The sequence below is a fragment of the Neodiprion fabricii genome, chromosome 4, assembly GCF_021155785.1.
Source record: "Neodiprion fabricii isolate iyNeoFabr1 chromosome 4, iyNeoFabr1.1, whole genome shotgun sequence".
NCBI classification, from domain to species: Eukaryota; Metazoa; Arthropoda; class Insecta; order Hymenoptera; family Diprionidae; genus Neodiprion; species Neodiprion fabricii.
Genome location: NC_060242.1, coordinates 29,798,730 through 29,814,515, shown reverse-complemented (window position 1 = coordinate 29,814,515; position 15,786 = coordinate 29,798,730). Strand labels below are relative to the sequence as shown.

The 15,786-nt window shown below is 47.1% G+C and overlaps 1 protein-coding gene across 3 annotated transcripts in view; it reads right to left on the bottom strand.

The window, feature by feature from the left end:
* LOC124179812 (toll-like receptor 6) overlaps positions 1–9,524 on the bottom strand; it is a 98,213-nt gene extending 88,689 nt beyond the window's left edge. Inside the window, exons 1-2 of one of the 3 annotated variants that reach the window (XM_046564576.1) lie at positions 5,084–9,524; positions 3,523–3,596 (exon numbers count right to left, since the gene is read on the bottom strand). In XM_046564576.1, coding sequence (XP_046420532.1) covers positions 5,101–8,766 — 3,666 coding nt within the window. In that variant the 5' untranslated portion in view covers positions 8,767–9,524 and the 3' untranslated portion in view covers positions 3,523–3,596; positions 5,084–5,100. Of the gene's footprint in view, positions 1–3,522; positions 3,597–5,083 lie in introns of those variants that run through there. The other 2 variants (XM_046564575.1, XM_046564574.1) reach the window with 2 other exon arrangements.
* Positions 9,525–15,786: the final 6,262 nt, after the last annotated feature.

The following is a 15,786-nucleotide window of genomic DNA, read 5'->3' as shown; positions in this document are numbered from 1 at the left end:
CGCGGCCACAACGCCGGATACAACCTTTTTACCACGACCTGCAGGCTTCAGCGGCACGTCTGAGCGCAGGCCAAACCCGCGAGAGCGTTATGAACAAACTTTTATTTCTGTTCAGGCACGCGTGTTTCATATTAACGTTATTCCCCCCTATATTTTTTTCAACGTCCTTCGCCCTCTCCACCTTCCCCGCTCTCTTGGCCCTCTCTAACGTCGAGGCACGAGTCCCTCTTGCACGTTCTCTGCTTTTATTACTCCCACTGGTTATATAACGGTAACGTCTTCTATTCCTCTATCGGAAATTGTCCTCCCCCGTTCAAATTTGCCTGCAGGGGATTTTCTGGGCCTGTTTAAAATGATTGAATACAATGAAACGGAACAGTTTCAAATACGAGTGCTTTTCTTTATAGTTATTTCTCCTTACGCAGAGCTTTATCGCCACGTGGGCCTGAATACGTCGAGACGAATCCTTCGGAACGAGAAAACGATTTTTAAAACTCATCGCGTAAAGAAAATTCCGCAGATCCGAACGTTTCGTGCAGAGGAGCGCAGGTCTATGAGTTGGAAACTTATGTGAAAAACTGACGTCTGAACTTCGGTCATGATCCTATTAGACTGAGAATTCAGCTTTCTAAATTCACTTTGGAAAATCACCGATCGGTTGAGCCGTAGTCAGAGTTCGAGCCTTTGTCAAGAGACCCCGCTGCGTATGGAAGGCTAACTATAAGCTCGTGAAAACGAGAATAGTAGATATTTCGTCCAATGGATACACGCTCAAGTTCCTAGTTGGTGACCATCTGTCCGTTGCGTTTATGCCGTTTACCCTTGGGTCAGAGTTCGCCGCAGGGGGTGCGAACCAGCCCTCGATAAAAACGGCGTTGATCCGAGCTTTTCTCTACTTCTAATCTAAGCTCCGTTGTATGTTGCCAGTGTGTTTTCTATTTCGACAATACCTTTGCAACTGGAGAACGATTAATTTCAATGAATAAAGTGTGTAACCAGAGGCCGCGTTGTGCGGTCTTTTTACTACCGGGACATTATCTCATTGACGGTATGATAAAATGGATCGTATAAAGCCCGTCACATTGTCGGTTCCATAATGTTATTTTATTTCGCTCATTTCAAAGTTACCGTTATAGTTATCAAGAGACTTGCCGAGAAATACAACGCAGAATCCAGGCTAAAGTTTTTATTTTGAATAGGTGCGAGCAGAAAGTTAGTCGATGCTAATTGCTCGAATACAGATACAATGAAGAGAATGGACAATAATCGGGCATGAAGAGGCGTCGGTTGTTCAATAGATTAAATTCTCATCTCGTGACCAACTGAGCAGAACGGCTAGCTCAACTGATCTTTCTCGCCTTCGGATTCTGGCACCCGAACGAACTTTTCCCACCAAGAATTTTTCAACTTAAATCCTTCCAGCTTTATAGTCTGCGCAGATTTAACAGGGTGAGAAAACAATTTTCAACTTATCTGTTGTAGATCTCTGATGGAGGTAACTTAAGTCAAAAGCCAAATCGTTAATGAAATCTTCATCCAGCCCTAACTGCAGATAATCAGGCCAATTATCACACAAATGATAATTAGCTCCACTTGATGGTTGGTTAATTTATTTCGGAAATCCGATCTCTGAAGCAAAGATTAAGGTGATGACGTAATTTGTCATATGAGAATACAATTGAAAAGGTATGTGTATGTGTATACATTTCCAAATGAGCCAGGTCTTCTGTATCGCTAGTTCAGTGGAATAATTATAAGTGACTCAAGCGGGAACGCTCGAAAATAATTTGAAAAATATTATAACTCGCCGGTTTCCACAGAAGCGAATTTATTCCAAAATATTCATAAAATAATACAGAGGCGGCGGCAGAAACGAGGCCGAGAGAATTGCGGCGTTTCGTGAGAGAGGGGCGTGAAGAGAGCAATGAGAAGCTGAGGTAATGGTGTTACAGTTGCTACGATAAATTTCAAAGTTAATTTTTGCAAGGTTCACCAGGAACGAGATTTCTCGACGGAATAATGGCTTTATTTGACTTCGACACAACGGTAGTTAGTCTCACCGGCGAAACAAATTTTATGCCCGAGGAATACTAAACGACCCATGATAAGCTCTCAGGTTTTGGCATTATTTTCACAATGATTAGCCGCGATGACGGAACAGAGCGTCGACTAAACCGGAGCATCATCATTTCGCATCACAACTTCCAAGAGTCATGCACGTCTCATAGGTCGACTCTTATCTTCGACAGACACGAGGACGCCACCATGTAAAGAAATATTCAGACTTTTCCGGTTTTTTTCCAACGATGAACTCTTTTTCAAAACTTTCACAAGCGATGTTCCGACTATTTTTCACCGTCGTTGAAACATCCACCAAAGGTACACAATGTGAATAAAAATTGTGTCGTAGAAATATGTAACCGAAGAGCGTGCGAGACTTTGCCGCGTTTTATTCTCGCCTTTTTTTTTATTGTTTTTGTATCTTCGTGGTTTTATTTTTTCTCATTCGAGTATCGCTCCGTCGAAGAGAAAATCGTGGCGACACTGGAAAACTACCTCGGTAAATCAAGCGAGTACCGAGAAACGAGGCTACACGTTGGCAATAAAGTAAGTTGCAGATACTTTAAAGAGTTTATTGTATTTATTAGTCGTAATCTCATATACGTTTGCCAATTTGTCTCAAGAGCCTCATACCAGCCCTCTAACCCAAGGGATAAAAATAAACTTGCGATCGACCTCGAACCCCTTTGTTCGACAAGTCTGGCTCTCGCACATTCCGCTGGTTGGTGTCTTAACGCAATCTTTGTTGTCTCGGGTGCATTATGGGTCTTGGCTAATGCCGGGCGCGATTCTCTCCGAAGCTTATCCAGAATCCGGGCGAATCCACCCCAATCCAGAGTCGGTGAATGGATTTGTTTTTGGCGAGAGGAACGCAGTAAAAAGGCCAGCAACTTATTTAAGGAGGGACGCGTACGAAGTGTTTCGCTTCTTGCGCCCAATCTTATTTCTTTCCGCTCCCGATCGGCTTACGAGTATTTCTGATTCTTTCATTCGCTTCTGCTGGGCACCAGACATCGCGTTGCTCTTCTTCAGAATTGTTTTCTTTTCTTTTCTTTTTCACCCTTGGCTTTTTATTTTCTATTCCAGTTTTTTTTTTTTTTGCTTTTTTTGCTTTTTTCCATCTTCAGCAGACAAAACCACACGCAACTTACCACTGCAGGCAATCGTCTGACAGATCGCGAAAATTCCCTGAGAGCTTACTATTAGCCACGCGGGATTCATGCTGGCGGCTGTGGAGATGCGTCGAAAGGAAAAGCGTTATTACGAGAAAGCTCTGCTTCATAATGGGTTGAGCGTTACGGAGCAAAAGCTTGCTGAAAAATAAAAGCGCTCCAGCTTAAGAAAATAAAGCTGGCCTATCCCGCTGAAAGAAACGTTGTTTTGGCCTGTGAGAAAATAAGTTCTTCATCTCAAGTATACCTTCATTTAATCATTGACGAAAATATTATCGTTCGTACGCCAAATTCCTCGATTCATAATTCCCATTTTATCTTGCTGGCAATATTCAACAAAGCTTTTACTAGCGGCGTTGGATACTGAAAGTAGAAAAATTCGAATTGTAACACTGACTAATCGTAGTGATATTATTCATGGGGTACCTACACAGTCCGTGATTCATAAAGCCGCGTTATTTATCGTCAAGTCAACAGGCGCTTCAAGCATGCGATCGATCAATCTAATCAGCGTGTCTCCTTTGACGTCGGCGTTTATAGAAATAGAAATATCGTTTGCCGTAGACCGGGGACTTAAGTTTGTCGAAAAACAAAAAGGTCCCGGATATCATCCCTTTCCCCCCGTTGCATCGTCGAGGAAAAAAAAAAGGTGAAAATATTCCCCGGAAACGTTTTATTATTCAGTCAAGTTCTTAGCCGGATTCAGAGGTGGAGCCATCAACGCCGGGCTCCCTGTTTCTGGAGGAGACAGTTAGTACAATTTCCAGCCTTGGTAGATCTTTGTCTCTGGTGCTAAACTTTTGCCGCTGGCATTCTCCTGTCTCCTTCTTCCTCGTCTGACGACCGCGCAGCGCCTTGAGACTCGTCAAATTTGCATGCCAAGTTTTTCTCCGTGAAATTAGTCGAGTCAGGAGTCGGTTCGAAACGACGGTAGCGAAGACGCGCCACTCTTTCCAATTCCGAGGTGTAAACACTCGTCTAGCTGCCGCGTGCTTTTTAATAATTTTTTCTACAAAGTTTCGACGCGGTCAGGCACTCGATGTGATTTGTAGATCAAGAACCGCCGAGAGTTTACTTTAATGGTACCATACCTAGTCCTGATACGACGATCACGTTCGGGTAAATGGAGGTTAGCCCGGTGAGTACAAGGCCGTTGACTCAGGTCGTAAAACCTGGATAAATTGCCTTATTTAACCACGTGATCCTTTGTAACTGTGCGACCCTTGTAAACCCGCAAAAGCCAGCCTAATAAGATATCATCTAACAAATTTTGCGGGAGAAAAAAATTTCTTCCTCATCTTTGGCAATGACTTCAAGTTAACGTATAACGAATTTTTACTACCTGCTACACGGCTACCTGACTCTACATACACTGCAAATCCCGTCGGAACTCACCGCCGACTATAATAATATTCTTCATCTTGTTCGTACTTTATTAGCCAACCGGGTGCAGTCAGCCGTTTTGGCCAAGATTTACAGTAATTATATGTACGCTGGCTATTCACCGCGGTTCTATTTGCTAGACTCGTAAGTCGCGTATATTCAGCTTTGTATAATTTACCCACCTACGCGAACGAATAGAAGTGGGACGAATAGCTGCAGGTTGTTTCGTTCTCGTACTCAGGAACAAAGATCTCCCTGTTTGGATTTGTAACGTTAATTTGCAAGAACTATGTAATTGTGGTTTGCGAGAGTCATTTTATAGTTTCGTCAACGATTGTTCGTGTCATTGTTATTCTCCCAGCTGCTTCGTGGCAAACGAGCGAATTACCGCCTAGACCACGTGGGTAGGTGATCGGATACCTTGAGCGATGGCGTATAGTTTGAAAATATGTTACAATGTGACTCACCTGCACTGAAACATCCGCTACGCCCACAGGTGATGCGGCGGCGGAGGGAGCGGCGGCGGAGGAAGTCCCCTGTCTAAGGTAACCAGTGAGGCGGGTGGATCAGGCATTGCGAATCTGAGCTTTTGCCAGAAGAGTTTCTCGCCCCAGGCGACGACCGTGTGGGAGGCAATTCGCTTCCGCAAATCCGAGTCGAGATCCTGGGGACTAACACCACCAACCAGTAGAAAGATAACCGAGCGTCCTTTGTCCCTGAGGATGCTTCTGAGCGCTGCTTTAAACTCAAATCTCGCCCATTCGCCATGGATGAAGTTTCTCGACAGAACGAGGATGGTTCGTCGCGAGGAGTCGGCCGCCTCGTTTACGGCATCGGCGACACTCGAACCTGAGCCGAGGTCGCGGTAGTGGAGACAGAGTCTGTAGGACATTTCGAGGCCGGGGGCAAGGGACCTCGATACGAACGCCTCGTCCTTCGCCGAGTACGAGATATACGCGTCGAAGGGTCTGTCGCTCTCCTCGAAGGCGGCGGTCTTGTAGCAGGCTCTCAGGCCGCATCTGCCCGCAGCCCAGGCTCTGAGGGTCTGCCTGTGTCTCAGGGCTCCGCAGACGAGTCCGATCAGCGCGAAGAATAACGCCGCGGACGCCAGCAGAAGAGGAAGGTAGCCCTCGAGAGGGCGTGTCTCAATGGCGGGAGTAGCACCGGACAACGCGGCGCAATTTATCACCGAAGAGTTTCCGTGAATACCAAGGGGCGACCCCAGCGCGCAAGAGACGCGGGCTAGATCGGTAATCTTGGCCTTATGAACGGAGACCCATTCCCTGAAGCGGCCTAAATACCCGCACTCGCAGCTCCAGGGATTATTAACGAGCCCGATGTCCACCAGGTAAGGGTTCTGGGCTAGCTGCCAGACTGCGAATGTCGTTAGCCGATTGTTCTCCAGCCGCAGAACCTCCAGTTCTCTCAGCGGGAGGAAAGTCCCGTTATCGATATGAACCAGGAGGTTGTTTTGTAAGTACAGTTCCTTGAGGCCGGCCAGAGCGGCCAGCTCCAATCCTCTCAGCGTGATTATCTTGTTATTTTCAAGATGAAGCACAACCAGCCGCTTCAGTCCGCTGAACGTGTGGTTGTGAATGGACACGATGTTGCTGTTATTGGCGTAGAGAACCTGCAAGTTCTTTCGTCCAATGAAGGCGTGCGACGTCAGCTCTCCGAACTCGTTGCCGTCCAAGTAGACCTCGGTAGCGTCCATGGGCAGACGTCCTGGCAAGTTGGTGTAGCCGGACCGCGAACAGTCGACGACGTTCGCCGACCACGATTGGTCGTGGTAGCAGGTACAATTCGTAGGACAAGTCATCTCGCAGTCGCAGGCGTCGAAGTCGCAGCAGTGGCAGAGAGCGAAACAGTGCGTTTTGTAGGTGCAGAGAAACTGAGACGGCGATGCTTCGAGAAGCGGTGCGAACGACTTTCGCCTATCGTAAGGAAGCCGGCAGTACACCGATGCCAAATCCATAACTTTCGGATGCTGGCGTAAAGTTAACGCGTTTATCCTCTGCAGCCACTCCATGGTGCAGTCACACTGGAAAGGATTTCCGCCAACGTAAAACTCTGGCAAAGCTCTATCGGGTGGCACCGGGGCGAGTTGCAGCGCCGACAGTTCCATGCTCACGATCTGGTTTGCATACAAATCGACCCTGGTGAGGTTCACCTTAGCCACGAACGTGTGCGGTTCAACACTGTGGATGAGATTGTCATTGAGGAAGAGTAGCTCTATAGATTCGGGCAAAGAATTGGCCGGAATCTTGGTTATTCGATTAAAGGATGCGTCCAGGGTTTGGATCCGGAGTCCCGGCGGGGCGACGCCCAGGTCGGAAATTTTGTTCTTGTGCATATCGAGCCACTGCAACTCCCGCGGAAGCAGGGTGTAATCGAAGTGCTCGATTGCGTTGTCGGACATGTTCAGCCACAGCAGACCCGGAGCGTTCATGAATATACCGCTCATGTCCCGAATGAAGTTCGCGTCTAGACGAACAGCCTGAAGCGCTGGACTCTCCCCGAAAGCACCGCTCTCCACTCTCTCGATTTTATTCCTAGCGAGGTTCAATATTTGCAAGGCCGGCATCTCGGCGAAAGCTGCTTTCGTGACGTTCGCTATTTCGTTTCCAATTAATCTCAATCCGTACAAACTAGACATACCCTTAAACCCCGGATCAACCAGTCTTTTTATCTGATTTTCGCCCAGATCTATCGTTCGCAGCATCCGCATGTCCTTCAGAGCTGCCGGTATGCTGTCCAAGTTATTACCCGACAAATTTAGGTCGCGGAGACTGGAACAGTTTCGAAATGCGTCCGGATGTATCCCTTCGATGTGATTCGAGTCAAGAGCCAGCAAAGACAGCGCGAATAGTCCGTTCAATGAGTAGGCATCCAGGTAAGTCAGGCGATTATTTTTCAGCACGAGAGTGTGCAGGTTACTCATCGGCGAAAACGTGTCCGCAGGTATGGTTTCGAGCTTGTTATTTTGCAAATTCAAAATCTGGACGGTGTACAGATCCTTGAAGAGCGCCGGGTCCAGCGTGGCTATTTTGTTCCTCGACAAATCCAGCAGAACCAATCTAATCAGACCCGAAAACGTGGTCGAGCTGAACCAAGCACTGGTCAGTGAATTCCTGGACAAGTATAACGCGACGAGCTGTTTTAAGTCGGCAAACAAACCGGGCGCGAGAACACTCAGTGAATTATTCTGCAAGTGGATTTCCTTGATAGTGTTGGCCGTGTCTCTGAACAACTCGGCGGGCAGGGCGACAACCCTGTTGTCTGACAGATCAAATATCTCAAGGCTCCGAAGACCGAATAGCGCCTTGTCGTCGACCATATTGATCTCGTTCCTCGCGAGGCGCAATTCCTTCAACCGTCTCAGAGTGGAAAATCCTTTCGAAGGAAGCACGATGAGGTGGTTCGAGGAAACGTCAAGGATTTGAATGTCCAGGGAACACGAGGTCGAACTCGTCGGCGGTTCCTCGGAGTCGGCGACCAATGATTGCGGCTGGGGTTCGCTGGTCTCCCGAAAATTGAGCTCCGTGACATCCTGTAATCTGTTGCCAGACACATTCAAATATACCAACGCCGACAGGGGGCAAAACAGACGGTCCGGAAAGGACCATATGTTGTTTGAGGCTAGGTCCAATTTTTCTATATGAGGCGTGACGGCGAACGCGTCCGGGAATAGTTCCAAGCTAAAGGCAGGATAATCGTTGTTCCGCGTCCTGATGGCGAGGTTCCGCAAATTTCTCAGACCGTTAAGAGCGCCCGCGGGCCAGTTGGCAAGTTTGCATCCGTCCAAGTGAAGCTCGCGGAGTTTGTGAAGGTGGGCAAAGCTGTCCTCGCTAAGTGAGCTTTTCGTCTGAATACTGGTGTCGCATTCTATTTTCAGCACGGCGGTATGTTCGCTCGGTATCAGGCTAAAGTTCGTCGTGTCAAACTCACTGTTTATCGAGCGAAGCGAACAGGTCAGCGAAACTTCGTCCTCCGAATTATGCGAGTGCCATGCACAGTCCTCCGGCGCAGCATATCTAAGAGGCTCCGCGGCGGCCTCGCCGACGAACAACGCGAAGCACACGGCCGTGTTGTAGCTAACCAATATCCTGATCACCCAAAAAAGCATCATTTTCATCACAATTTCCCGCATTTCGAACACGAGTCGCGCACCGTGTCAGCCGGTGCTCGATTGTCTTCCGTTGATGAGAGCAAATCGAAACATAACTTTGAAAAAGGAAATTGGTTAAGAATCGCACTATCCTAAGCTTCGAATCCGGCCCGAGTAGTTCACTTCGGATTAGAAAATACGTTCCGCGTCAATGCCAGAGTCGCTGCTGTAGATCGCGAAAGCAAAGAAGCCCGGTATGACCGAGTAATAGAAATAACGATCCGTATGCCACAAAACCGAACATTTTCTCTCAGCAGCGAATGTTATCCGTAGATAACGGATACCCGAATCAAGACTCGAAATCCTTGCCAACTTTCCCTGTACTCCGAAGATTCGAAGTCGACAGCATTAATCCCGTGATCTCGGGGCGAGTTCCCTCTCCTCTAAGCCTTCCAAAAACCAGGGTGGTTCAAAGTTGTCATTCGTCCTCGTCGGCCCTTCTCACCGCGGGCGATTCAGCAAATCTCCTCGACGAGGGTATTCTCATGATTCGCGAGGCACAGTCGCCCGATCATCAACTCCAGGCCGGCGCTAATCGCCGCGATAATTTATCATTCCCACAACCGACGGATCAGTGACACCTACGAGGTACGTCTGGCTCCATTAACATCTCGGCGAGGCTGTGCTCTGACGACGCGACCGTTCATCCCGACGCGCGGCAGGAGACTGCTGGCTGTTCCAACTCTCCCGTCCGACCGGGTCGACGGTGCCGCCAGAACCACCAGAACCGCCAGAACTCTGCTCCGAACCCCGCTTCGCGGGGCTGCCGAAGCACACAGCATCACTGCAGCCGGCGGGGGTGGTCAGCGGGGGTTGTTCGCCCCGAAGGCATCCGACGACCGCCGGAAAACCCCGACGGGGGTGAAAACGCGTGGTAGAAAATCCAATATAGCCGACAAGAAAACTACACGCGGGGTGTCCGGGTGTTGGTGGGAGTGTTTCTACGTGCAGGAGGAGCGCAGTCGTGCGTCTACTGTGTGGTCTAGCACATGCTAGCTACACCTCATCGCCCTGTCTGTGTGCCTCTATGTATCCCGGTTTCACCGCTCGCAACACGGGCTCATATTTTCATTTGCAAGCGCTCCTAGCTTTCGTTCTTTGCCTTGGTTATACTCCCGCCAACCCCCCTCGCGCCCACGCTGACGTGTTCAAGGGTAGTTTCTTCGTGCTTCATGACTGAATCAAAATTTTCACCTGAAACTCAATATTCGCGCGACGTTGGCTGCGAGATTGGAAATTGCAGTTGTTGCTACCGCGTCTTTATACGTATCTGTGATTTGTGCCTGTATGGTATTCTGTCAAAAGAGATGAACCGATCGTAATAAGTCATGTGCGAAATTCAACCTTGGCCGGAAAATTTTGCTCACCTTTTACGAGAATGTGAGCGAGAGAAAAGGGTGAAATCTGTGTGACTTTGAAGAGCAAACAAGGCGGACGCATGTAAAGGCTATTTTTGGTCCCGTCTCCCTCTGCCTGTGTTTCCTCTCCGCTCGGCTCAATGAAAAAGTTCCTTTCCTTCATTTGTCCTTGTTAAGCATGATGTATATCTGTACAGGGCGAAGCTTCGCGCGAACGAGCGAGTGAGCAAAGTTTCCATCGAGCTTCCCGCCCCGCTGATGGTAGAAAGCTCGTTAAGCGACACCGGTTCAGCGATAGAAGAATATAGACGAGCTGCTTCCAAAGACAAGGACGCCCATCTTACATAACACTCTCCCTCGACGCTTCGTTGATTAAAGAATTTTCAGACGCGGTTTCCGAGTTGGCCATCGTTTTTTCACCGAGTTTAAATTACGCTTTAATAACCAACGGTAAATATCAACTACATCTGGATCATCGATGGAAATGAAGAGTTTAATTGAATCATCGTTTACTTCGAAGCGATATACAAGCACGCGGTGTATCCGCACCTGCGAAAATCTACCACCAGCCGGCGTGTCAAGGAATGGATTGGTTTTCATTGCTTTAATGGCCAATGGCGCGTAGCGGTTCTAATTAGAATAGCACAATCGCACCTGAAATGGGATCGTTGTGACTGTTACGAATTGTGGGCGTCGTAGACGAGAACAGGAGAGGGACAGATGCGTGGAGAACGATGGAAGAGGGAGGGCTGGAAAGGTGCGAGAAGGATAATAATCCTCGGGCCGATTGAATTTGTATCCAGCTGTGCGGGGTGCTGCCAAGGGATAGAGTGACTCCACGGACTGGACCTCGTGTAATACGCCGAGTCGAGCCAAGTCGAAGCCCTCCTGGAGGGCGGCCGTGCTTCCTGTCATTGTGCCGTTAATGCCCGCCTCCACTTGTTGTTTATTCCCTGTGATTGCTTCGGCCCACTAACCAGATATTGCTCGACGTAAGAATTGTCGTCTGGTTCGAACGGCGGAGATGATGTAAGAATGTTGCTTCTCGATTGTTTCGTTTTCTCGTGGAATATATGAACACAAACGATATTTTTTTTGCGGGGTCCCAACCGTATGAGACAAAATTTATTCACATATTTATTTGTTATCTTCCATACAACCCGTAGTAAATGTGATTTCGTTTCAAACATGTCGTTATGAATTTCTCATGAGTTTAGCAAAGAAAATATTACCTTTTTGTCTCTTCTACTCTTTGCAGGTTTTCGCGCTTCAAACGAAATACTCTCTCCCGACGCGGGAAGGAACAACTGGCGTTATTCTTGGATGTAAAGTAAGGTAATCCACGTTATTTCCTGCGCGAGTTGTAAAACTTTTTACAAAATGCTAGAATCCTGCAGGCTTTCGTAAAACGGCACACCGCTGGCCTGTTACGGAAACTGGGAAAAAGGAAAAAGTTGTAATTCAGTTTTGCTCAAAATTTTTGCAAGCTTCGCGCAAAAGGTGTAATTATTCGCGGACAGGATGCAGTACGAAAAATATATATATCGTGCAGAGATATACGAGTACGACTGTCCTACGTAGAAAAATGGCAGGGATATTCCCAACCAAGGTAAAAGTCTTTCTCAAATGTTCCCCCTGCTTTTTTTCCATCTTGTGTCCTCGGGGAGTTGATTATACAGGAAGACGACCATGTTGCTGCTTTTCCTTTCCGCTGCGAGGAATAACGAGGTTGCGTCAAGAGTTCCTGCAAGACTGCCAGTTACACACAGTTTTCGGTCCCTAATTAGGATGCGAGAACCGTAGAAAATCTGACGTCAGTCGACCTAGATTAGCCTTTCGCTTGGACGGTTGAGCGAGGGAGCGGTGAGACTCGGGGGTGTGTGAAAATTCAATGAATATGATTTCCTTACCTCTGAGGAAATTACGAGTATAGATCTCCGATCCTCGCTTTCTGAGAGATTGCCAAAATTGATTGGCAACCAACCGGAAATCACTTCGGGCAAAACAATGTTGAAATTTATTTTACCCCGCGCCGGACCCAATTTATATGGAATTCGATTTTCGCCTCAGCTGATTATTGACACGGATGATCCACCCTAATGACTCGACGGTAATTTTGCCTTTTCAAACTAGATTCCTTTCGTGAACGAACCCCTCGATCGTTATTATAGTTATATATACTTCTACCCTGCGGCCCTGCGTTGAGATGCGATACACAAAAGCATATTGTTAGCAACGGAATTAGTGGCTCCCTGAGTTGGTATGGGTTTTATTTTGTGGAATGACAGACTGTCCGGTTGCCGCTCGGTTCGAAATGGTCGAAATACCCAACGATCTCTATTGAATGAGTTTTATTCGTTTTTCGTACCAACAACGATAAAACCGCTTTGTGTTCCTATGATTGCGCGGGTAGCTCGGGCTGGTGCTCCACATTCCATCCTGTCGTTGCGTTCTATTTCATCCCGTAGAGCTTTAATTTGAAAAGATTTGGGTCCCAGCCAAATTGGCGTTACGACCCAATTATATAAGTAATTATGCCTCCGAGTATCTCATAATACATAATGCACTTCCCAAGTACGGTTCATTTCTTTAAGTCGTTTGTTTTCCCACTTCTCTAATTTCTTCTTCTTTCACCGCGATCCCTTTTCCCGAAGAGACGCGATGATTGCATCTTGCCAATTAAATATTTTGCCACGAGAGAACGCGTCCTTTAATTACCTGCACGTTCGTTTAAAGAAAAAAAATAAATTGTTATTGCTTGTTGAATTGAGGGAGCAGTAGAGTAAAAGGAAATGAAAGAACAAAAAAAATATTCGGTAAAGTCGTCGCTGAAAAATGACCTGTTTTATTTCGCGCGGCAATTATTACAGAATTCTTCTTAATAATGGAAGCGGAAAATTCGCAGACGCAGACCAACCTAATTAATGAGCGCACTAAACTCCCAGATGAGTTGTTGTTACTTTCAGCCTCTCTGTTTTCAGCTTCCACTTGTTCCCTGTTGCACCATAATATTCGCAAATGATCGTGGCAGCTGTATTACTCCAATCAAAATATAATTGTATAATAAGTTTTGTTTTCGTGTTATCGTATGGGCGAATTTTGATCCAAGTTATTTATATCGTTAGATGATTCATGAAAGGCAATGAAAGTCAGGACTCTTGGGAGGGAAAAAATGCACTGTTATCCATATTTTCTCGTGCCGGCTTGTAGTCACCGCCTCGCAGCGATAATTCGTGTCCTTCTTAGCGAGCTTGCGAGCTCGTTTTAAAGCTTGAACACTGCAGGTGTTGTGATACCCAATTTTCATGAGTATAAGAATATTTAATGCCTGGAGGGCTGCCTTAGCAGCAACTAACTGTGAATATGAATCGAGAAAATAAAGCTGCAAGGCTCGTTGACCAGGCAATAAAATAACCAAATACACCGGGTCGTCATTCGAGCACGCGTACAAAGGGACCCGGTGCATGACGGGGAAAAGTTGTTAGAAAGAAACGATGGCTCGAGCAAACATACCCACCTGAAGTACCGATCGTCCGAGACCCAGAGTGCTGGACAAACATGTCCGAGTCGCATCGTGTCACGACCTGTCGTCTCTGCTTCGTATGTCTCGAACTCGTTCTTCGATTCGAGTGCTTGAACGGTAGTCAGTAATTATTGTCCATTCTGACAGCTTGAAATTTTATGATAGCCAAAAGCCAACGCAGTAGCGTGCAGCGCTGATTTTCATAAACGGAAAGCGTTGAGCTCGAGCAAGCTGCTCAATTCACGACTCTTACAGTCGCACCGGCATCCGACTTGAGACTCCCAAGTGCAGTCCATGGGATTGCGTAACTTCATTACCGGAGAGTCCTGATTAAGACAACCTGGAACCCGTGAAAAGGCGCACTTACTGCAGTTTTGCAGGGAAGATTAATCTCTTTCATAGTTCAACTGCCTTCCTCTTGGTGGTCCCAGTGCCGCCAGAGATGAATTCGTTCGTCTCTACCAAGCGCGTCCAATCTCGTAATCCCGAGCGCAGATGCACTGTCAACGAGTAGGTACCTTGTAAGGGCAGTCCGAATGGATCCGAAACCTATCCGCCTTTATGGGGGCACGCATGCGGTATATATCTCGCGCACATGTAGGAGAAGTTGGCCGTGCGTGAAGGTTGGGTTCGCGTATTGAAATTCAAAAACTATATCGAATCGCTGAAATTATTCCAGGTCGGTCCTTTCGGCGATTCAGGACTCCCATGAAATTCGGTACCCGTGAGAGCGCCTAGACTCAGGACCAGAAATCGGCGGAACGAAATCACGACAAATGATTGCTCCGTTGCGTACGATGCATCATCATTTTCGTGGTTATTTCAGGTTCCGAATTGATGGCTGGAATGAAACTAATTCGCCATTGTCGAATTGCGCAATTGCAGAACGCGTTCAAGGCTTGGAAATGGTGGGACGATCCGTTACCGATTTTTCTGCGTCCCTCCTTCTTACGTGCCGCTCTTTTTCTTCCGCTATTTTCCCCCTCTCTGAATACACATATTACGTTTCTGGACATACTTGGTTCTGTTTATTTGACCCGCTTGGGACGGCAGGTATTTCCATTCTATGGATCGTCAAATATATTCGTACAAAACGGTGAAGAACGCTCAAAGCTCATCCCGACTGTTCTATCTCAGGATTCTGCCGAGTGAAGTCATGATCTAGACGCGGCTCCGAATTGCTAAATGAGACCATTATTGTTGGAAACAATTTAAATTTAATTTCACCCGCCAGATCTTGAAGCCGAAATCACTTCCTCGGATGGCGAATGCGTTAAGGTGACTTGCACGACAGCGAGAAAATGCTCGGTAATTTAAAAGAGATTTTTCGAGGATCCGGAAGGAGAGTGACTGAAAAATTTAGTGAACTCTTGGTGCAGTTGAGTCTTGATTACGGAAAGCTTCGAGTGATACGGTGTGTCCGTGTGTATGTGTGTGCATATGTGAAAGAAACGAAATTCTGCGCTGAGTCGCGCGACCTCAATCGTTGCACACTGCCTCCGCGTTTTCAGAATTGCCGATCGCCGATCCTCTGAAGGGTTTCTCCGTTGTCTGCAAACCACTTCTACACCACATCCGAGAAGACTTCACAATAAGAATTACCACTGTCTCGAGAGAGGATTCGGTTTTCAGTTCGCCTATGCACCATGCTGAATGGTGAAGTTTCCATGCTCTCGTCTTTTCGACGTTTCCTCTTTTCTGCACAAAGTCCGCATGACACAGGAAAATAATGAAAATTCAAATGACCTTTTCGCCGTGATCAATACACCCTCCAAGGCCTGTGATTCAATAAACTTGTGTCCAATTTACCAAGCTATTTTTCATAGTGAGAACGATCCAAACGAGCGTTTGAGCTAACTTGTCTGAATGAAACTTGAAAATCGGCAGCACAGTAATTTCATGATCAACGGTCATCTTTTTCAGAAACTGATGAGCTCAACCGATCATCAGCCTTTCGAGGTAGATGAGCCTCGAGTCCGTTTCGTTTGCGATAGGCTTCAGAGTCCCGACTACAGATACAAATGAGAGTCCTGAGAGTAGCCTCGCACATTACCCAGGAAAAACTTGATCGCCAAGACTGATTCAAGAAGAAACAGTGAAAAACATTTAGATAGACTGACT